Genomic DNA, 22,459 nt, shown 5'->3' with positions numbered 1-22,459 from the left:
CTCCTCCCATCGCCTTCAATATATGGCTTCTATTTTAAAAGAGAAATAAATAAGTTAAATTCAGCAGTAACCATCTGATGTATTAAATATTAAAAAACACCCCACCACACCAAACAAACCAGGAACTGTGAAGTTTAGCAGTTGCATTATTTTATTAATTCAATCTAAGGAAGCTAAATGTTTATGCTTAGCTACACTGATTTCCTTGGAGAAGTCTGTACACTTCTAGTCAGGCAAGCTTCAGGACTTCTTGTACCATTGTTCCAATTCCATCAAAGATTTCATGCAGAGGAGCTTTGCACATGAAAGCACAGGTAGTAACTATTTTATTGGCTTTATCCACGTGGGATTCATTTACATTTTTGCAAATGTGCTTACATCCAAGCTCTGCTATAGCAGATGCCGTTTCAGCATCAGGAAATCTGTAAATAAAAAGACTTTAATTAACATAAAGGAATGATACAGCCATAAAATTCTGCATACATAACTTGAATGAGAGAGCTACAATAATATCTATGTGAGTCTTTAACTGATCGATGACAAGGGAGTTAGAGACTGCTACTATCAGATTTTCCTATCCCCTATGGACATATCAAGTGATCTAATACCTTCAAAAACAATGTCTGAAATATGAAGCCACAATATGTCAGAAGGTACAATACTTTTTACTAATCTTTCCATAAGTTTGGAAGATGATACCAAGTGCAGTTATAACTGATCTTTAAAAGGTTGAGAGAAGCCAGCTGAACTTGCAACCTTTTCCAATACCTCCATGTAAGGTGTTCCTCTTGGATCTCTAGAGATTTTAATTTTTTTCCCCCTTCTGATAAAGAAGGAACAAATTGCAATCTGTTCTGAACAGAATCCCCCACTACAGCTGCTGATACATTTAATTCATAAGTTTTATTGGGAGTTGACAGTTCTTGAAGCAGTACTGATTTCTTCCAGGCCCTGTTCTCATCTCCATCCCCTAAAGTGGCCCCAAACCACTACCACTAGAAAAACTTTACTAAAAATCCCTGAGTTAGCAGTTGGAGTCGCCCATCCTAGAGGACTTTTCCAACCTAAACAAGTCTATGGTATCACAGATCAGTGTATATCTGGTTGTAGCATCACAAATCACCTGACCTCATGGATTCACTCTGTCTGCCCTGAGAGTTCTGTGCCTATTAATTTTTCTTAAAAGTAACTAAGTTCCCCTGGGTTTACTGCTACCAAAGAAACTTTTGCATAGAAGCCTGTCCATTTCCTAATCTTAATTCCAATGAAAATCCTCGCCATCCATTTCCTTCTTACCTTCCATCTATGTTTTTATCCTGACCGACCGTAACCTCACAGCCAGGAAAGACTTTGGCTGCCAGAACTGGTGATATGCAGCACAAACCAATGGGCTTTTTAGCACTGTGGAAGGCCTGGAGTGTGGAGTTCACGTGCTCGTTGACAGTACAATTCTTGCCATCTACAGCCCAGGAACACAGATTCTTTGCTACACCAAAACCACCTAAGAAAAAAAACCAAACCAAAATCAAAAAGCTCAAATATAAGGCACTGCTAAACGCTATTAAATTTGATAATAGCACACACCAAACAGAAGCTCTTTTTTACAACATAATCTTGGTATCAGTGAGACTGTTAAGTCACTGTACTGAAAGCCTTACAATGTCACTGTAACCTGTAAACAATGGGTTTACAATGTTAAAAGTTTAGCTGTGCAGTTTTTTATACCATGCAGGTCATATACAGGCCAGAAAGCTTAACCTTGTTTCAAGAAGTAACAAATAGACAAAGAGGAAACCTCACATTCGCCTGCTAGTCACTAGAACAGCTGTACCATCTGTCGTGCACTCAATAAGGAAGAAGAACCAGAAGACCACTACTAGTTGAAAGCACAAGTATGGAGTTCATGGGAGTAATGCAAACAGTGATTTGACCCTCTATAGTAATGAACTTTCAAGTTTTATTTTGATGCTTAAGCAATTATAGAAGAGCTTTTCTTCTTCCCTAGAACTACTTTTCAAATTAAAAAAAGCCATTAGCACAATAAAAAACCACTGGGGATTTTACATAAAATGGACACTATAACATATGGTATTCTAAGACAAAAAAACTTGTAAATGATAACATAATTTCCTATTAAAATTAGTGCTGATTTGTCTTTCTATAAATTAGTTTTAACAATCCTTTAGATACATTTAATCGTCATTTAATTGTATAAGCAGATTGTATTTTACAGCTCCTTTGTCTGCTGGATTTATAACCATCAGAATAATCAAAGTAAGGTTATTCCACATGGAATGTGCACAGCATCAACTTTTCTCCAATAAGCATAAGGAAATTTCCACAAGTACTTCAGCAGACATCAAGAAGCTTTGCATTTTTAATATTTTCCCTTTCCCGGTTTGCTCACTTTCAAGTGTTATCTGAAATCTCTGAGGTAAGATTTTAATTTTCAAACTAAATAGGGTTTATTTCCCTCTAACAGTTATTACAGCAATCCCCCCGGGCCTGGGTTATAACAGCATGAAATTAATGTGGAAAACATCTGTGAGCCTCTACTCGCTCCTGATCAACTACTCACAGTGCAGGCAGAATTGTTTCTCTGTGTTATACACACGCTCCCCCTGCTGGCCTTACAACAGTGTGAAAACTTCAAAATTAACAGGCCCAATCATGAAGGCAGTATTTAACAGTACTGTGAATATTCTGGAAACAGATCTTCAGCAAGTCATGATTTCCTTGTGATGCTCCAGCTTCTTCATTTCTAAAAATGATTACAATTACCTCTGTCTGGAATGAATTTGTGTGGTCTCTAAATGAAAAATTATCCATAAACATGTTTAGTACAACTTGATCAGCAGTTGAGTGGATACATAATTAAAACAGAATGTACTCCCATCTGACATGGAACATCATCTATTTGGAAACGTGCTATTCTGCCAACATTTTCAGAGGCCCTGAAATTAAGGCATTGCCATGTAACTGAGTTCTGACCCGATTTTTGTACTCTGGTCAGGGTTCTTGTCCACACATAAGTAGTGAAGTTTTCACAACATTCAGTAAGAAGGAATGGTGGGATGCATAACTTAATACCAAGAGAACACTCTGGCATTTTAACTTAGTGAACTATGAATCAATAAATATATTGAGTTTAAAAAAATCACAATTTTCTTTTGAAAGATGAGCTCAGCTGGTCAGAGCATGATGTTAATAACACCAAGGTTGTGGGCTCAACCCCTGTGTGGGCCATCCACTTAAGAGTTGGACTCAATGATCCTTGTGGGCCTTTCAACACAGTGTATTTTGTGATACCTACCAGGGAAAATGACAGCATCAAATTCACTAGCTTTAAGTTCAGCCAAATCCTGAATGTTTCCCCTTGCCAACCTGGCACTTTCAACTAACACATTTCTCTTCTCTTCTGCTGGACTTCCTTTTAGGTGATTGACTACATCCCTTTGCTCAATATTGGGGGCAAATATCTTCACCTAGAAGAGAGATGAAGAAATTTTGTGAATGTAAACAAAACTCATACATATTTGTCACAATAAAGATCATTTAATGAAAACAGATTTTGTTCCTGAAGCCTCTTATCTAAGTTAAGCAAATTCCAGAGGATGAATCTAGCACATTAAATATCTAAAGCAACATATGATATATTAGAATGGGTAAACACAGGCATCCTTCCCATCCTATTCCTGCAGCATTTTGACAGGAGAGTATTCTTATGCCAACATCAAGCTTACTGATTTTGCCATGGCAGATAAGGCCAAGGACAAACAGGACACCACAATTTATATCAGCAGCCCAACTGGACATGCAGCTGACTTTGAAGAAAGGTTGCTCTTAACTGTTATGGGATGAAAGTGCTAAAAAGTTTGACATAAAAAAGTTAAAGATGCAAATTTTACAAGCATTTCTAGAGCAAACATTAGAGTTACCAGCTATCCTAAAACACCAGCAGCAGAAAGGAAGACCAAAACACAGCAGAACCGATTTTGGTTAGACACAAAAGGAGGACAGTGCATCAGAATACAAAGCCCTGTGACAGGTTTACCACAGGGCTGTACCACTGTGTCTGTTTTGAAGCTTCCTTTGCAAACTTCTCAGAGATGACAATTTTGTGCTAAATATGAGGGTGCTGTTGTTACCATCAGACACCTCAGCACAGCTACACACAGACAGTGACCAGCTTCTGCCATCTGAAGCCACAGATGGGACCAAAGCACACCACTACATCCTGGCCCAGGCTTCTCTGACAAGTCCCAGCTTACCAAAGAGAGCCCAGAAACTGTGAGCAGAAAGCAAGCAGGTAACCCCCAGTGAGGGCTGCAAAAGCAGTTGGAAAGATGATAAAGAATTTTAACCCATCCTCAGCTCCCTGTGGCCAGAAGAGAAGGGACAGGTCTCCAGCTTCTCCTTGCTCCTGGCTTCACAGGATCAAAGAATTCTAAGGGCTGGAAGGGACTTCTGAAGATCATCCAGTCCAACCCCCCCCCCGACCATGCAGGCTTTTGGATATTTTCACAAACACATATCCAGGTGGGTTTTGGATATTTTCACAGACAGAGACTCCACAACCTCCCTGGGCAGCCTGTTCTCATGCTCTGCCACCTTCAATGTAAAGAAGTTCCTCCTCATGTTGAGATGAAACTCCTTGTGGTTTAGTTTATGGCCATTGCTCCTCATCCTCACTGGGCACCACTAAAAAGAGTCTGGCACTGTTGCCCACAAAATTGGATTCATTACCTTGTATGTGACAAGCAAATAATTACATATCAAGACAGACACTGATCATTTATTTCAGAGTTGTGCAAGCTTGGGTGTTTGGTGGTATTCCACAAATCAAGCACACCCACTGGAGTTTTTGTGCCATTGTCTATACACCGAAATCCAGAGAACTCTCCAGGTGAAGCCCCTCTGTTACAATTGGCTGGTCATTGCCACACAAGTTTTGTATCTCCAGTTAACTTCTACACAGGCTCAGGGGAACAGCCCTCACCTGGGCAGGGGTCTCTCTGACCTGCAGGCATGACTCTTAGTATAATAACTTAGTTGTATTAATGAGACCTCTTTTCAGTTTTGTGTCCAGCTACCTGTGCAACCTGAACTCCTGTCAGGGAGCCAGACAGGCCTTTGGAGGGTGTGAAAAATGCATATTTTATGATTGGCTTTTTGCAAATATTAAAATGAATATTATATGTGTTATGTTAGAAAGTTATGCTGTATTAATTTTCTTAAGTAGTGTGTTAAATATAGTTTTAGGTTATAACAAAATGTTAAAAAAGAAACTATGCTATGTAAGATACTTTTTTTAAAGAAAGGCCTTGCACCAAGATAGCAGCCACAGGACACCTAAATCTTTCAGAGAAAAAGAACTTATTGCTCTCTTATCAGAAGAAACGAACTTCTTCCCGCCTCACTCAGCCCCGACGACGCTGCTAGGATTAAGAAGAAGCAGCTGACACTGACCAGACAGAATCCTTTCTTTGAATGGAACTCATGCATCATGTATGAAGTGTATGAATATACAACAGGCTATTGTTTTTAAGGGTTAATCCTCTGTTAACGGGTGTCCTTTTTCGGGCTTATTTTGCCCAGAAAAAGGTACCCGGACGTCCGTAACTGTTTGTTTTTATTGTCTCATATCGTCCTAATCCAAATTGTCCAAAGTATTATTACTCTAATTATGTCGCTATTTTTATAAACATTTTATTATTATTAAACTTTTAAAATTTTAAAAACAAGTGACTGGCGTTTTTCACAGATGGGGATGAATAAAACGGGGAGGGGGGGACAACATAAAGAGAGAGGTTATGGCTGAAAGGGCTTGTAGGGTGCAGGGGCGGCGCAGGGAGCACCGCAAACCGGGAGGGGCTCCTGTCCCACGGAGAGGGGGACGCTCGGCTGCTGTGTCGCTCGCACGCACACACACAGACAGACACACAGACACAGACAGACACATACACACACCCCACACCCCGCCGCCCCCCGCTACCTCCGCGCCGCCGCGGCTCAGGTGCACCAGCGCCGCCGACGCCTCGTGAATCTCGCTGCCATCGAAGACGCCACAGCCGGCGAGCACCAGCGCCACCCGCTTGCCCATGGCAGCCGCCCCTCAGGCCCGGCAAGGAGCTGCGCCAGGCGGCGGGCCCGGGCCTGGCACCTCCGTCCCTGCTCCTCCTGCTCCTCCTACCGCGCCTGCGCCGCCGGCTCCATCTTCCGCCGGCGTACGAGCGGGCGGGGCGGGAAATAAATGAGGAAATCTGGAAAGCAAGGGGCGTGTGTCTCTAGTTTTAAACAAAACATATTTTAGAGCTCGGGACATGTTTTCGGCCTCAGGGCTGGCCTGGCTGCGCCCCGCAGCGGGGCAGTGACGGCCGGGTGCCGCACGGTGACCTCGGTGCGCTGCAGAACGCGCCGCCCTGTCGCTGGTCCCGAAGGTGCCCGGCCTCGCTGAGCCTCAGGGGCTGCCTGTGAGGTGGGCTTTGTTTGCTGGGTTTGTTTTGCGCTTAAGGCTATAATTGTGTAATGAAAATCGGCTTCCAAATTGCTTTGAAAGCCGAAGAAAAAAAGTGGAGTTTGGTAAGAGGCCTGCGGTACTGCTGGGTCCTGATGCTTTTCGTTTCAGTGACCCCACCTAGGCCTTTTTTCTCCCTCAACTTCATGACGGGTTTCAAGGAGCTGCTCCACTTTATCAGGGAAAACTGAGGTATTTGAGCAAACGAAACTTTCTTCCCACTTAGTTCCTTAGGGCATTGCTTTAAAGAACCAAAAGGGAAAGAATACATCCCATGTCTCCTCTTTAGGACTGTGCACACAAATGCCACACCAGGGCTCAGCTGCACTGAAGTTCAATAAGATCTCTCAGCTCTTGGTTCTTCGTTTCTCATGAGCTGCCTCTCTTAGAAGAAGCTTGTGTTTAATAATGAAAACTTACTCTTCTGCTGAACCAGAGGACTGAAAAGCTGGATTTTGTAGAAGAATTTAGAGTGTCTTCCAAAAATTTGGAGTATGGGTTTTCTGCAGAGGATGTGAGAGTGAGCAGTCTGGCAGAACAAAAACAACATTTGAAAGCAGAGCCTTTTCCTGCAGCAAAATGCATTCAGTTGAATACTGATTGGGAGTCTGTGTGGCATGATGGACAGGGAGATTCTGGAACAGGACAGGGCCAGGATAGAGAAATTCCCTGCTGAAGGGCAGACTCCTGTCTGCTGGGCAGTGTTTACTCCAAATGGGTGTAGGGCTTCAGCTCAGTCTACACCACAGCCCACACTGCCTCTTAGGATTGAGCATTACAGCATAGCCCACTGAGAGTCTGCAGAGCTAGAATCCCACTGGAATCATCTTTATGCTTGAGAAGGAGTTCTTCTTTGCATCTTCTGCGTTGAAGGAGTTTAAGCTCAATGCATGTTTGGAGAAATGAGTGTTGTCGCAGACTCTGCTGTGTGTTAGGGCTGGGGTTAATGTTAGAGCTAGGGAAATGAGCACCCTCAGGACTACAATTCCCTGCTCCTTTCTGACCTGACTTACTGGCTAGTCTTTCTGGATGGATCCTGAACCTGAATTGTCAGTAACCTCATCTCCAGTCTTATTTCTGGCCCTGTCTTTTAGATGGATCTCAGATTCATATTATAGGTGGTCCTTTTTCCTAGATGGACCCTAGACTTGACTGGGATATGATAGTCCTATCCCACTTCAGGTTCTCTATTTCACACCTCTGTGCCAGCTCTGTTCCCTGATCCAGCTCCAGCTTGCTCGTGCCGTGTCCCTGCCCTGCCTGTGTGACCTTGTCATGACCCTCTGTGTCTTAGGTCCATGTTTTCATCCCAGCTCATGACAGGGCCTTGCCCTAGCTCTCTGTCACCCCAAAGTAGCCCTAAGAGGACTCTTCTCCATCCTGTGTGGGTCACTCTTCCTGCACATCCTATAAACTGCCCTTGGCACAGGTAATGTAATCCCAGCCTCTACCCTGTTGTATCTGGGGCTCCTGCTGGATCCAGCCACTACTATGGGCCTGTTCCCTTCCAGAAACTGAACAGCAGTGAGGTTCCACCAAGAGTCTGATCACTAGAAAAATCCATGGTGATGAGGCAAATGCAAGGCTGGAATGATCAATGCACTGGGTCTGCATTGGTGGGGTACACATCTGGGTTCAGGTGTGGCTGCAATGTAGCTCAGGTGGGAGGCAGGAGCTTTGGCTTAAAAGCAGCTCACCAGGAAAGGAGCAGGGAGCCTCTTCTGAGGTGTCTCAGCAGAGCAGAAGCAGTTTCTGACTTTTCTCACAAGTTTTTATCAGACCTTGAGCAACCAGCTGCACAGCCTGAAGAGAAGAGAGTAGGTACCGTCTCCTCCAGTCTTCAAGGGATTGAATTACAGCTCTGCCCTAGACCCCAGCCTTTTTCCTGCTGCCCAGGATTTGAGAAATATGTTTTCTCTGGTGGAAATCCTGCTTTGAGGTGCCTTAGTTGCCTGATGACAGCTGTTAGCTTAAATTTGACTTGGACAGCTCTTTGTATTTCACAGGCACTCAGCTGACTCATCAATTCACTCATCCCTACCCTGCAGCAAATCCCAGAGGGTTCATCTCAGTTTAAAACTCATGATGAACTTCCTGTGCATCCTTATCCCAACCCTCATCCTATCTTTCAGGCTTCTGCAGACCCCCCCTAGAATTCCAGCTTGGAAAGAGATAATTTCCATCACTTGCCCCCTAAGCTAGCAGACAAAGGAGAAGCTGCCCTGTAATCCCAATTTTTGCTGAACTGCATATCTGCCCCAAGCACAGCTCCCATGCTAGCTGCCAGGGTCAAGGAGATCCTGAGGGGAACTCTTAGCAGTGTCTTACAAAGCCCAGTCATTCCCCCCTCCTGTAGAAAAAGACATGGCTTTCTCCCAGCCCAGCTCACAGCTCAGATGGCATCTCAGGCTATGTAGCAAAGTGTAGAGCCCAGGAGCTCTGTTTCTGACCCCTTTTCTCAAAATTCCTTTCTTACCCCTCAAAAGCAGAGATTGTGCCTCTGACTGATGAACTCCTGTCTTTCAGAGCAGCTTCAGCATGATTTCAGGTGATGTTTGTATTTCTCAGTATGTGTCCAGATGACTCAATAACTGACATATGCCAGTGTGAGTGGGGAAAAAACCCCCTGTGATCGGTAAAGCTGCCAGATGTGTAGCTTTATCTGCTGTGCTTTCAGCAGATAGCTTTAGCTTTATCTGCTGTGTGTTGTTTTCACTAATCAAAAAAGAAAATATTCTGGGAAATGAGAAAAATTTAGGAATCCTGTCAGGTCTAAAATTTTGATCTTTGTAGCCAGTTTCAGTATTTACTCAAAGCCTGTTACTGGACAAAGATGCAGATCAGCTCTGTGGGATTATAATGGGGAATTTGACATGTTTCTGCATAATAAACTAGACAATGTCTTTTTAGCTCAAGTATATTTATTCATAAATATATTAGTGGTTTATTTTCTATGTTTACAGCATAACTTAGGTTGCATGAGAAAAAAAAGAACCAAACCAGTTCCTCGCTGCAAAAGTTTCCTGTGGTATGTGATTAAGTGAGATATGAAAATGCTATTAAAAAAAAAAAAAAATCAACCCCTTCAGCATCTACATAGTGGAGATTTAATAGTCCTCACTGCAAACATATGCTGAGTGAGGTCTAAGAACCCGTTCACACTGCATTTCTAGTTTGGCTAGTGAGCAGTTATGGCACCTTTATTATGCCTTTTTACTTCCTTGCATCCTGATTTCAAAGAAAGAATAAATTAGCCTTCCTTCATTTCATAAAGCACTTCCAGAGTTACACATCTAAATCTCTAGCACTAGGAATTATGGCTATATTCCAAACAAACACATATCTTTTTGAACAGATTAAAGAGCTGGTATATTGCACTACGCTCAAGCTATGAAACATGCATGATTACTGGCATACTTTATTTTCTAATAAATAAGCCCAGAGATTTTATAAATCGGACACAACTAACATGCATGATATTAAAATGAGATATGGAAATGTAAGTATGTATTGATTATGTAAGCATGCATTAAATTAATGTATAGTGCTGAATGGCATGGGATTTTAAAAATAAACTATAGAATCAGAGAGCAGGGAAGTGAGATAAGGAAATGTTGCTGAAATTTAAAGTTTTAAGGTTTTCTGAATATCTTTTGTACCCCCAGCATTACTGAAACTGATATTCAGCTGCCTATCCTGCACTTTTATGAAGGATGCAGGGTTTTCCACCTGCAGTTTTGTTTGAATATACAGCCTAGCACAGTGCTGACTAGAGAACTGATTGTTCTTTAGGGGCTCACAAGAAATGAGCAGGGATATTTTTCTGGCTCCTGATGGTCAAAAGTCCACAGCACAAGTTATTATTTACCCAGTGAGTAACATACACCAGTGTTTTCATCTGGATGCCAACTACTAAACTTAGCCTCCTGGACTCTGATACCAGCATAGCCAGTTTTGGACTCTACAGAGCTGGAAAAAGCTGTGTTTTCTGCAGGGATGCTGCTGACAAACCTGTCTTCACAGTTTCTCTTAGTTCATCTGCAAGACAGCTCTCACCATTACCATAAAGATGAGAGAATAAAATGCTATATGAGTCCTGTAAAGTGTTATGATTTGAAAAAGTGTTCTGAAATGGGTGGCAGATATACAGACTTAGCTTGAAGCCCTGAAAAGTTTCAGATAAGACATCTGGGCAGTCTGAGGAGGCTCAGGGTTACAGGGTTTATCACAGCAAAAGCCTCTCTGCCATTTGGTGAACCCTCACGTCATCATCCCAGGGCCAGGCCCAGAGGTTACTCCCTCAGTAGATTCTGGGTGTGAGGATGGGCACTTGATGTGCCTTTTACAGAATCACAGAATCAATTAGGTTGGAAAAAACCTCTGAGATTATCATGGGGTATGGTAACACCCCATGTCAACTACAACATGGCACTCAGTACCTCCTCAGTGCTGCATCCAGTCTGTCCTTAAATACCTTCAGAGACAGTAACTCCGTTGGGCAGTCCATTCCAATATCCAATTACCCTTTCTGTCAAGAAAATTCTTCTTGATGTCCAACCTAAATCTCCCCTGGTGCTGCTTAAAACTATGTCCTCTCATCTTGTCACTGATTACCTGGGACAAGAGACCGACCCGGACCTACAACTTCCTTTCAGGGAGCTTTAGAAAGTGATAAGGTTTGTATGAAAGACATTCTGTGCTGTTCTTGTGAGCCAGCAAAGGCCTCCTGAAGATAAAGAAAAGCCCTGTATCTCTCCTGAGGAAGACACATCAAGGTTGTCACCATGGCGACGTAATGAAGGAAAGAAAGTTAAAAGATACGGACTCTCGCTGGCTCACAGAATGACGTGGCTCCTTGGTCACCTACTGAGAACTTTGTTTCTTTCTTATAACCAATGGGCAGTGAATGTGTCTGTTAAATAAATGTAAATATCTTGAAAAAGTATAAAAGCAACATGTTGCTATAATAAATCTCTCTTGCACCCTTCTGATGGAGTCGTGGTACTTTGTGCTGTGTCGCGCTCGATAGCGACAAGGTTCCCCATGAGCTTCCTTTTTTTTAGGCGAACCGCCCCCACTTCCCTCAGCTGCTTCTCGTAGGACTTGTGCTCCAGACCCTCCACCAGCCTTGACGCGTCTCCAAAGCAATGCGTGAAAGGACAACGTTCAGAGGACCCCTGCTCCATCCGAACGATAGCGACATGTAGTTCCCTGGACCTCCAGAAAACTCAGTCGCAGTTCGGCCGGGTGACGTTTCTCACGGATGATTCTGCACCCTGCTGGCTTCCCTCGGGAGGAGGAGGAAAAGCACCCCGCTCGGTCAGGCCCTGCCCGCAGCCCGGCCTCGGCGGGCACCGCCGGCCTCCCCGGCCCCGTGGGCGGGCGCGGGGGCGGCCCCTTCCCGCCCGGCCTCCTCCGGCCCCGCCGCTTCCCTGGCGGCTCTGGGCCCGGCTCTGCGATGGGCGCCGCTCGCTGCTCCCGGCTGCTGCCGCCGCTGTGGCTGCTGCTGCTGCTCCTGGCGCTGTGGGGGCCGCGTGTGTCGGGGGAGCCCCGCTCGGCGCGGCGGCGCTGGCCGGTGCCCTACAGGTGAGTGCCGCCCCCGGGCCTCGGCCGCGCCGCGCTGCTCCTGCTTCTCTGCGCCTTAGACTGAGAGGCCGTGGGAAGCTTCCCCTTTCTGATCTCGGGGTGGTGCTCACTGACACGGTGTTTGGCGTGTGCGGCTTGCCGTGGTGCCGTGCCAGGCCAAGAGCTGCGCTTGGTCTCTGCAGCGGGAGGGATTGGCTCCCCGGGAATGACTGCCCGCTTTAAACACGCTCCTTAATGCCCGCAGGAAAGGTGGTGGTGAGGAAATCGGGGTACGGGTTTGTTTTTTTCTTTTTAAATTTAACTTAACATCATGCTTCGTGACAAATGAAACGGTACAAAATCGCTGCTCCAGAGCTGCCTGACCTCCAGAATTCCTGGTGGTGTTGGGCCACAACTGCACGTTGTGTTGAGAAAACAGCGATTTGGCCGTGCCGAGGAAATGAGCCCCTTCAGAAGAAGCACTACGCTTAATTGTGTATTTTGTGCGGGTTTGCTGTTTGTAAAGGGAGTAGTTATCAATGTTTGACTGCAGCTTAATAATGCACACCTGAAATTTTGAGAGCTTGTTGTGCAATTCCCAGCAGTTAAATTTGTGTCAGGTGATGCCTGAAGGAGCTGGTCTTGCAGTCATGAGTTGTTGGGATTTTCCAGCAAGTTCAGGAATTACAAGACTGGGCCTTGGGATGGTCAGATTTGGAGAACAATCCTGTTGGTGTGAGATGCTCAGAAATGTGGGGTTTCAGTGTTTCTTAACGTGCTCTTTACCTTCTTGTCACATGCAGTGCAAGGGGTAATTGAAAATATAAGGTGTGCAAGCTAGAAATAGGACTTGAATGTGTGGTTGGCCTAAGTTTTTGTTTTCTGTATGTTTTTTTCAGACATACTTGTTAGGGTTTGGGGATTGTTTTTCCCTTCTTTTTCTTTTCTTCCCCCCCTGCCCCTGGCTAACCAGACAAGATCTGGACAAGCTGTGCATGCCAATTTGTCATGGTATCAGGAATATAGGAGTGTTGTTTTAAGGGAAATACAGGAGTGACTCTAAAGGAACTTGGAACAGGAAGACTTGTTACAGTGGGTTGATCCTGGCTGGATGCCAAGTGCCCACCAAAGTCACTCCATTATTCCCCTCCACAAGTGGTGGGGAAGGAAAATACAGCAAGGTTCATAAGTTAAGGACAGGGAGAGATCACTAACCAAATACCATCACAAGGCAAAACAGACTCAGCTTTGGGATATTAGTTGAATGTATTGCTAACAAAATAAGAGCAGAATAAATAAAAATAAGAAGTAGAATAAATCTTAAAAACACCTTTTCCCCACCACTCTCTCCTTCCCAGGTTCTGCCTCCTCCCCCTCGTGCTGCAGGGAGATGGGGAATGGGGGTCAGGCTCATTTCATCAGATGCTGTTCCTGCAGGGAGAGGAGTCCTTCCCCTACTCCAGCATGGGGTCCCCTCCACAGGAGACAGTTTTCCATTAAGTTCTCCAACCTGAGTCCATCCCACAGGCAACAGTTCTTCGTTAACTGCTCCAGCATAGGTCACTCTTCCATGCAATCCTTCAGGCACAGTCTGTTCCAACAGGGGTCCCCCAGAAGGTCACAAGTCCTACCAGGAAGCCTGCTCCAGCATGGGCTCCTCTCTCCATAGGTCTGCAGCCTGCTCTGTGGGGTCAAAGCATCCTTTAAGGGATCCACCTGCCCTAACATGGGTTTGTTCCACAGGCTGCAGGGGAATCTCAGCTCCAGCTCTTGGAGCAGCTCCTCCTCCTCCTTCTTCACTGGCCGTGGTGTCTTCAGGGCTGTGCCTCATACATATTCTAACCCTGCTCTTCTCTGGCCACAATTACATTGGTGCAGTAACTTTTTTTTACTTCTAAAATCTGTTATCACAAAGGTGTTGCTGTCATTCCTGATTTTCTCAGCCCAGTCCAGTGCAGGGTCCATCCTGGAGCTGGCTGGCATTGGCTTTGCCTGACAAGGGGCAACCTTCTGGCAGCTTCTCACAGAAGCCACCCCTGTAGCCACTCTGCTACCAAAACCTGGCCACACGCTCCCCCTACACTTGTCAAAAAGGTTCTTTGCTGTTTGACTATAGTGTGATAAGGAAGTGAATTGGGTCTTTGGTTTTTGAGGTTTGATAGGAATGAAATAGAAACAACGATTCCAACAACGTTCTTAGACCTCTTTATCTAAATTAGCATAGAGGGATTAATTATTTTTCTGGACTTTGCAATATTGTAGAGTCAAAATAGCTGTTCTGGGGGCCTCTTACTATAGAATAGCAAGAGCAAATTGGTCAATCCCCATGTAAATAAATTGCCAGGAGAATGTTTTTGAGGCAGATCTCAAACTATGCATTACTCAGCACCTGTGTGTCTCTAATCTGGTATGTCACCCTTTGTAATCCACATTATTTCCACTCCTTCACAATCAGTACAGTATGACTTCCATTTGTGAGCGTTAAGTCCTGAAGTCCTGTTTCTGCAGATGTGCACCCCAGCAGCCTTATGAACTTGTGTACTCCAATTGTTGCAGTGTCTGGGTCACAGAATCTGTCTTGAGGGGTGCTGGACATGTAAGCTGTCCCCCTCAGGAAGCCATGACAGGTACTCCAGCTGTGTTTGTCATTCTGTGTGCTTCTCTTTCTCAACACAGGCGCTTTGATTTCCGTCCCAAAACCGATCCTTACTGCCAAGCTCGCTACACCTTCTGTCCCACTGGCTCTGCCATCCCGCTTATGAAAGAAGAGGATGTCATTGAAGTGTATCGACTACAGGCTCCAGTATGGGAATTCAAGTACGGAGACCTGCTAGGACATTTGGTAAGGTGACTTTTTAACAAAGTTAGAATGACAAATTCAGCTGAATTTAACAGGAGCTGTTAAGAGTGGGAGCTGTAAGGTTGGGATAGGCTTGTATGGAAGAATATTAGAGCACACAATTAAAGCTGGGCTATCTGTAGGGCAGGTACTCAAAGACCACTGAGTTTCAAACAAAATGTACAGGATTCAGCTCAGCTAAAGACAAGAGCATGACCAGCATCGTTGGTGGGTTTGAACACATTCCCCCTGTAGCTGCATAATGAGTGCTTTGTATGCACCCCATTATGTCTTGGATTATTCTTGAATTATGTCTTTTCTTCTGTGCTATCACCACATCAAGAAAATACCTTTATTTGTCCCCTTATATCAGGTAAAATAGTTGCTTAGTGTTTTAATTTTTCTCTTGTTAAAATCTCACATATTTGCTTGTACATTGGTATCTGTCAGGAGCAGACAGCCAACGGTCAGAATGGTGGATCATGAGAAGTTGGTTGCTTTTACAGTTCTTTCTTGAGTGTTATGATGAGTATGGGATTGAAGTCTCCATTCATGGAATCATGCAAACATGAAGTCTCAGCTTTAGTAATATTTATAGTTATAGCAGTAGCAAAATTAATCTTCAAAGCATGATTCCTAATTAGTAAAGAAATGTTAGTGCATCAAAACCAAGCACAAAGAGTTAGACATGGGAATAGATTCAAATACTGTTATCTCAATTGTTAACTAAGTTTGGATTTATGTTTTTCTGTGCAGCTTTTAAATGAAGTATTTATATCATAGTTTTATGGCATTTATTAGAAAAATCTGGTTTTGGTAACTTGGTTCTGCTCTTTATTTTTCTGATACCCCCATGAAGTTAAGGATTCAAAAGACAGCTTGAGTCTTGATGATGAGCTCCCACTGAGTATCTTCTTCCAAATGACAGAATTTACAATGGATGGATAGACAACCACTGAGACAGCATGATGCTCTGAATAGTAGTGTGTGTGTCATGCAATCTGGTGTATTGTGCTTCAGTGTTACAGAATTCAAGATGTTATAGGAACTCCCTCCCCTCTTCTCACCCTGTTACAGAACAGCTCCTGAGCATCTTACCTTCTGTATAGGTCAAGCTGAAGTTGTTATGAAATCAATGTTTTGGTGGTTTGGTTCTTTGTTTTTTTCTATTTTCCAGAAAATTATGCATGATGCTGTGGGTTTCAAGAGCTCTCTAACAGGCAAAAACTACACAATGGAGTGGTATGAGCTCTTCCAACTTGGGAACTGCACATTTCCACACCTGCGGCCTGGCATGGATGCACCATTCTGGTGTAACCAGGGAGCTGCCTGCTTTTATGAAGGAATAGATGATGCACACTGGAAGGCAAATGGAACTTTAGTTCTTGTGACCACAATATCAGGTACATTTTGGAGGCTTTGGATAATGTTAATACAAAATATAGAGTCAGCCTTGTCTTCTGTAAAGCAGTATCTTTTAATTTATGTTCTGTAGGTTATTTGCAGCATTAGTCAATGATGCTGATTTCAGACACTCTGTTGAATACAGAAAGTAGCATGAGGCTCCTGCCTTTTGAACAATTCACACTGGAGAGTTGTTAAGTGAGAGTCATTTGGTGTTGCTGTACAAAAACACTTGAGTCTCTTGAGTGTAAAAATAGCAAAACAGCTTAAACAGAGTCATTATGGGCTCTTTTCAGATGGCTTCACCAAAACAAAATCTTCTATTGTGAAGTGGCAGATGACTGCTGAGATGGAAAAACTGTTGAAAACATGTTCATTATTGAGCAAACAAAAGGCATATTTAGAAACAATCTCAAAGATATAAAAATATTAATCTCTATTTCTGTCCCCTTCATTATGTGTCCTAAAAACTGTGAAAATGTCCCCAGTAATAGGTCTCTGTCATATGTTGTAGAACAAACCTAGGCCTTACACTTCAAAATACATAGGTGATCACCAGAAGAGTTTCCTGCTGTATACTGATCACTGCAATCCTAAAATAAAAAGGTCATTCACATAAATCTGATTGATTGCTCTAGCAATAGAGTGAATGACTTACAAAGTTCACTGAGTGAACTTTGTTTGTAAGACATTTTGGGTGATGAAAACTGCTTAGTTTCTGAAGTTGGTGCAGTGTGAAAGACACAGTGGAGAGTCAGCTTACAGCTTTGTGTGTGCCCACTTCCACCCTTAGCAGCTTTGCTGGCCTCAGTCTCCACATCATCTATCCAGTGCTGCTAAGAAATCATAGGCAGTTCTTTAAACAAGGAAGTAAAGTGGAGCTGCTTTCCTGTGAGTTTGTAGTTCATGACTGAAGTATTTGATGTCTGATACAGTTGGATTCTTTTGTATGAATACCAAATTAAAATTTTTCAAACAGCTAGGAAACTTGTCATGTTTCCTCTCTCTGGATTATTGGATGCCCAAGAAAGGGGAGGCTATACTGGTGCCTCATGGAGGCATAGTTACAGTCTTCCTCACATTTCTTGCTTTCCATTTCCATGAAACTTTGAAGGAAGTAGCATTTCTGAGAGCTTTCAGTTGTCTGAATTTCACAATAACTGTCAGATTTCTAGTCAAGGAGGGTGAGTGGATGCAAGCACAGATGAACAGCATCATGAGCTGAACTTACTCCCTTCAGAGAGCTGGCAAAAAGCATCCCATCTTAGTGGTCTTACATCCCACCCATAATTTGGCTCAATTCAGCTTTGCCAGCTGTGCTAAATCAGCAGGGTGTCTCAGTCTGTGTCTCTTTTGTGAAGAAACATGAAAATTTCTGCTCTGAATTTTTGAATTTAGTTAAAACTTGAAGGGCAGAAATGTCTATTGTTCTGGTGAGCATTTTTCCAGCATCTCTTGTAGACTGTACTACCTCTGTCCTGTTTGTCTGCATGGATAATGCAAAATGAGAATTGTCATGTTCTCTGGTGTTAGAATGTTCTGGCATAGTTGCAGGAAAAGTATCAGGAAAAGGAATTACAGTTTAAATAATCTGCATGTAAGTGTAGTTTATTCAGTGGGTTATCCCTTGCCCCTCTGACCTAAACCTTGTGTCTCTGTATGCTGAGGTAGTGTAGGTAAACTTTTGCAGTGGAGGCAGGTGAACCTTTAAACAGATGGAAAATATTTTGAATTCTGCATTTGTTACCTGATGTCTGCAATACTTACTTTCATCTCTTACAGGAACCATGTTTAATGAAATGGCACAATGGGTAAAATACGACAATGAGACTGGCATTTACTACGAGACCTGGACAGTTCAAGCAAGTCCTGACAAAAACTCAACAGTGTGGTTTGACTCTTATGAGTGCTCCAAGTTTATACTGAGAACCTACCAGAAGCTAGCTGACTTAGGAGCTGTATTTAGGAAGGTACAAACAAACTACACAAGCATAATTTTATTCAGTGGAGAACCTATTTATTTGGGGAATGAAACATCTATTTTTGGACCACAAGGCAACAAGACACTGGCAGCAGCTATAAGAGACTTTTACAATCCATTTAAACCTCATCAGAGTGTCAGAGAGTTTTTTGTGGATCTTTTCAAAATAATTGATCGTGTTATCTTGAATCATCAGTTTTACCTCTTCTACAACTTGGAATACTGGTTTTTACCTATGAAGTCTCCTTATCTCAAAATAATTTATGAAGAGGTCCCTTTGCCTGTTGGAAGCAAAGCATCCTCTGGTATATGACGGTCTACTGAAGAACAAAACTTGCCTTTATGGCAAAAAATTCTTAAGGATTTTGGAGCGCTACCATGATGATGTGAAAGGGTTGTATGTTTCACTGCTGACTGTAAAAGTTGTGTTGGGAAAGCTTTGCTGTACCAAGTGAAAGACTCAGCATTTTTTTTCTTACTACCTGTATAACACATTCATGAGTGCTTCAGCATCTCTGACCTGGCCAGTTTCTGTGTAAGCATGGCCCCCTGCTGCCTGAGGGGAGACCGCAGTGGCTCCTCTGGCTGAGCTCTGCAGTGCCAGAGGGGGAATGGGGAGGCAGCTGCCTGCTCTTGGCTCAGGGACTCTTTGCATGCATGGCCACGTGGCAGCAGATGGCATCTGGCCACCAGCAGAGGTGGGACACAAGTTACAAGGACTAACTCGCTCAACATGAGTGTCTGGATGTGTCCAGTTCCTTCAACATGTGCCTTACACTGCTGTTCCTGTAGTTCTCTGGTTTGTACAGCTGGGGCCTATGAACTATTCTCTGGTATTCTGGGACAGTGAATGTACTGGAGGATGGCATGGGTGATGCTTTTTCACCACTTTGCTTCCTTCAGCTGCACTGTAAACACCATACAGATGGCTCTTCTTCAGTTTCATGTGTGTTCTTGTGACACAGATAAAAGCCAAACTGCCTGCCTTGATGTTGACTCATGCATAATTGCAGTGTTCTACCAGTCTACTATCTTGGAGTCTACTTGAGGCTTCAGTTGGGTCAGTTTTGTAGAACTTGTGTATATTCCTTTCAATTTTTTTTTAAAGCATAGAAATCTTAGTATGAAAGAGGTAATGACAGCTTGTGGGGCATCAACATTGGAGGTAAAAATCCATGCTTGTCACAGAGCTGCCTCTAAAATGTGACTGCAGCCTCTTGCTGGCAGTGATGTTTGCAGTAGTGGTGCTGTGCCAGCTCTGCTGTCCTTGAGTCCTGTTCCAGGCTCAGCTTAGAGCACTATGGCATCTACTTAGTTCCCTTTAAACCCAAGGGACCAAAGTGAGAGGAACACTGACTTTCTGCAAACTACTGAGGTGCCTGCACACTGAAAAAACACAGCTGCAGCGATGTAGTCATCTCCAAGTGTTCACTGCTCACTTGGATTTTTTTTTTAAACTAGCTGTGGGATGAATTGTGCTCCTGCAGAACTTATTGCTGCCTTGTGGCCAAGCAGGAACACAGGAACGAAACTCTGCAGTTTCATTTGGCTTGAGCCAAGCTAATACCCTGCTGCAGCCAGAGAGGAGAGTACACAGTGCTTGGATTCAAATAATAAGAATGGCAGAAAATTACCCTTGTATTCAGAAGGTCACTACAATTAATTAGTTGAATTGCATTATCATGTAATGGGATGAGCATGAAAGGTAATGGGAGAAGAATGAGAGGATGAGCACACCTCTCTTCAAGCTGCTACTTCCACTGGTAGGTGAAACTTCATCTTTTACCACAGACTGAAAGACTTGAGTCTTTTTAGCCAAGTCACAGGCCCTTGTGACTGAGCTCAGCTTTAGATTAAGACACTGTCATGGTTTCACCCCAGCCAGCAATCGAGCACCACCCAGCACCACCAGGAAGGTAGTCCAGGACGCTCTAGGGAAGTCAAAGGGGCTGCAGCAAGCCCATCTACAGCAGTTACATTCTCATTGATGCATGTTTTTATGTCTCTGAAACCCTCAGTGTTGTTAAACCCACTTTTGTCTTCCCAGGAAAAAGCCTCAACATCACAAACCACTGTTCAAAGCTCTGAAGGGGAAATAGGATCACAGAACCAAGCTTCTAAATCACACTGCCAGTGATGTGGGGATTGCTCCATGCTAGTCACATGTCTGTTTCACACTCTGAACACTATCCTCACTTTAAAGGTACTAATTTCCAATGCAGGAGCTGCCCTTTATATAACATACATGAGTTCCTTCTGAGGCCAGTATTTATGAGAGAGCTCTCACTTTCTTTGCTTCTCTCAGCTGGGAGGGTTTGTGTGTTAATTAATTGTTCAGACTGAATGCACAGCTGGCTGGGAATAAACTCCACCAGTACAAACTGCAGTCCTGAAGGAGGTGCTGTTGTTGCAGTTAAACTGGAATGATTGCACTAGAATGAGTTGAAGTTGTTGAGTGCAGTGCTCTCTTGTAGGTAGAATCCACAATCCTTGAGTTCGGCCTACAGAGTTAGATCCAAAAAAAACTAGAGAGGTGATAAATAGGCTAATTCTGCAAAGTTTAGACAAGCCCAGAATAGATCCATAAAAATGACACTTTTAAAAAGGAAGCATTAGGTGTCACTGCTTCTGTGCACCTGATGATCTGCTTGTGATGGAAAACCACCTATTCACCTCAAACACTTAAGGATGGCCTCCTCCTGAAAGTCACACAGGGAGCAATAGGTAGGATCTCACCTATTTCACTCACAGGCAGGTGGTATCAGCACTTGCCCAACAGGAGGAACCAGGGCACTGTCCAGACTGCCAGGCTCAAGGATAAGCCTGGCATTTTTTTGTGTCACTGTCACTCTGTCTTTACTCACAGTTTGAATACAGGACTTGTTCATCACTTCAGACTGTGCTTGGTCCTGCTCCCTCCTCTGATGCACATTGCACTTGAGGGCAAAAATATACAATCATTCTGTACTACAATGATTTCCAAGTCTGCATACTGGTCTTGTGTAAAACTGCTGCACTGCCACACCTGTGGGCTGCTCGGGTTGTAAGCCACACTTCATTCCATGAGGGTTCTCCAGCAAAGCAGATCCTGGCTCATCATCCATCAAGGTCACGAGTGTGCTGCTCCTGTTTCTCAAAGCACTGTGCAATAGAAGTCACTGGTACCAATGTTCTCTGCCTTCCCCCTCACAAACCCACCCCCAGATGTCCTGGATTAGGAGAGCTGCTGCCTTCAATATCTTAACTTGTAACCACTTGGATTTAGAGGTAAGATTTGTCACTGCACACATTAACTCCTACCCAAAACTGGACAACCAAGCCAACACCTGAGTTTTGTTATTCTGATAATAAGAAATAAAGGTGAGCTCGGGGAAAATGATACATCTATGACACTCATGTTGCTGTTTCTAGTGAACTTTGTGAGTCTGTGGTACTCTTTACTACTTGTGCCATGATTTTTATGTATTTGAATTGTTTCAACATCTAGAAGGCAAAAGAAGACATACTGAATTTGCTCAAAAAGCACTGTAGGCTTGCCTGGCAAGTTTATGTCATAGCTGGATTATTTGAATGAAGGATGCAGTAACTGATTCAATGTATAGAAACTGCTGACCTCCCATGGAAGAGGGAGACAACTGCTTTTAAGCATTTTCTTGTGCTGAACATCCTAATAACCAGTAGTATAATGTGGTGTTGCCTTCAGGAAGGACTTTTTGAAGTCAGTGCAACAACACAGGCTTCTCAGAGCCAGCCAGTTACCTTGCTGGGAAGCAGTTTTGCTACAGCCAACCCTGCCACCTTCAGCTCCTAATACATTCCTCACACCAGGGTCTGACAGAGGCCTCTCTGTGAGCAGCAGAACGCTGGGTTTCCAAGGTGTGACTTCCAGGAGTGGGATCTGGTACTGAGGTTATGCCTCGCCTTTCAGTTATTCCCACTACCAACGTGTTGGCAACTTACCATGCAGCATCGGGACACCTGCAGTCAAGGTCCAAAGAGCTTTTGGCTCCATTACTAATGGTATTAGTTCACATTAATTTAGTGAAAACTAAATCCTGTCCCCAGACTACAAGTCATACTCCACCTTTCTCATACAGGCAGTTCTGAGAGTCAGGTTATAAAAGACACAGAGCTTTTTTACTTTTAAGGACTA

General features: G+C 43.7%; 2 protein-coding genes across 2 annotated transcripts; one reads left to right on the top strand and one right to left on the bottom strand.

Moving 5' to 3' along the window:
• Positions 1 to 128: 128 nt before the first annotated feature.
• Positions 129 to 6,186, bottom strand: LOC118689747 (glutamine amidotransferase-like class 1 domain-containing protein 3, mitochondrial). The gene is made up of 4 exons (XM_036388185.2): positions 5,996 to 6,186; positions 3,314 to 3,485; positions 1,297 to 1,501; positions 129 to 422 (listed from the first exon to the last, which is right to left on the bottom strand). Exons 1-4 carry the CDS (start codon positions 6,101 to 6,103, stop codon positions 230 to 232), a joined length of 678 nt encoding a protein of 225 aa, XP_036244078.1. The 5' UTR covers positions 6,104 to 6,186; the 3' UTR covers positions 129 to 229.
• Positions 6,187 to 11,651: 5,465 nt separating this feature from the next.
• Positions 11,652 to 19,296, top strand: CLN5 (CLN5 intracellular trafficking protein). Its single transcript, XM_036393524.2, has 4 exons — positions 11,652 to 12,103; positions 14,759 to 14,924; positions 16,099 to 16,324; positions 18,108 to 19,296. Exons 1-4 carry the CDS (start codon positions 11,781 to 11,783, stop codon positions 18,617 to 18,619), a joined length of 1,227 nt encoding a protein of 408 aa, XP_036249417.1. The 5' UTR covers positions 11,652 to 11,780; the 3' UTR covers positions 18,620 to 19,296.
• Positions 19,297 to 22,459: the final 3,163 nt, after the last annotated feature.

Source organism: Molothrus ater, chromosome 2 (genome assembly GCF_012460135.2).
Source record: "Molothrus ater isolate BHLD 08-10-18 breed brown headed cowbird chromosome 2, BPBGC_Mater_1.1, whole genome shotgun sequence".
NCBI classification, from domain to species: Eukaryota; Metazoa; Chordata; class Aves; order Passeriformes; family Icteridae; genus Molothrus; species Molothrus ater.
The sequence above is the reverse complement of the archived record's forward strand: the minus strand, read 5'-3'. Positions and strand labels throughout refer to the sequence as shown.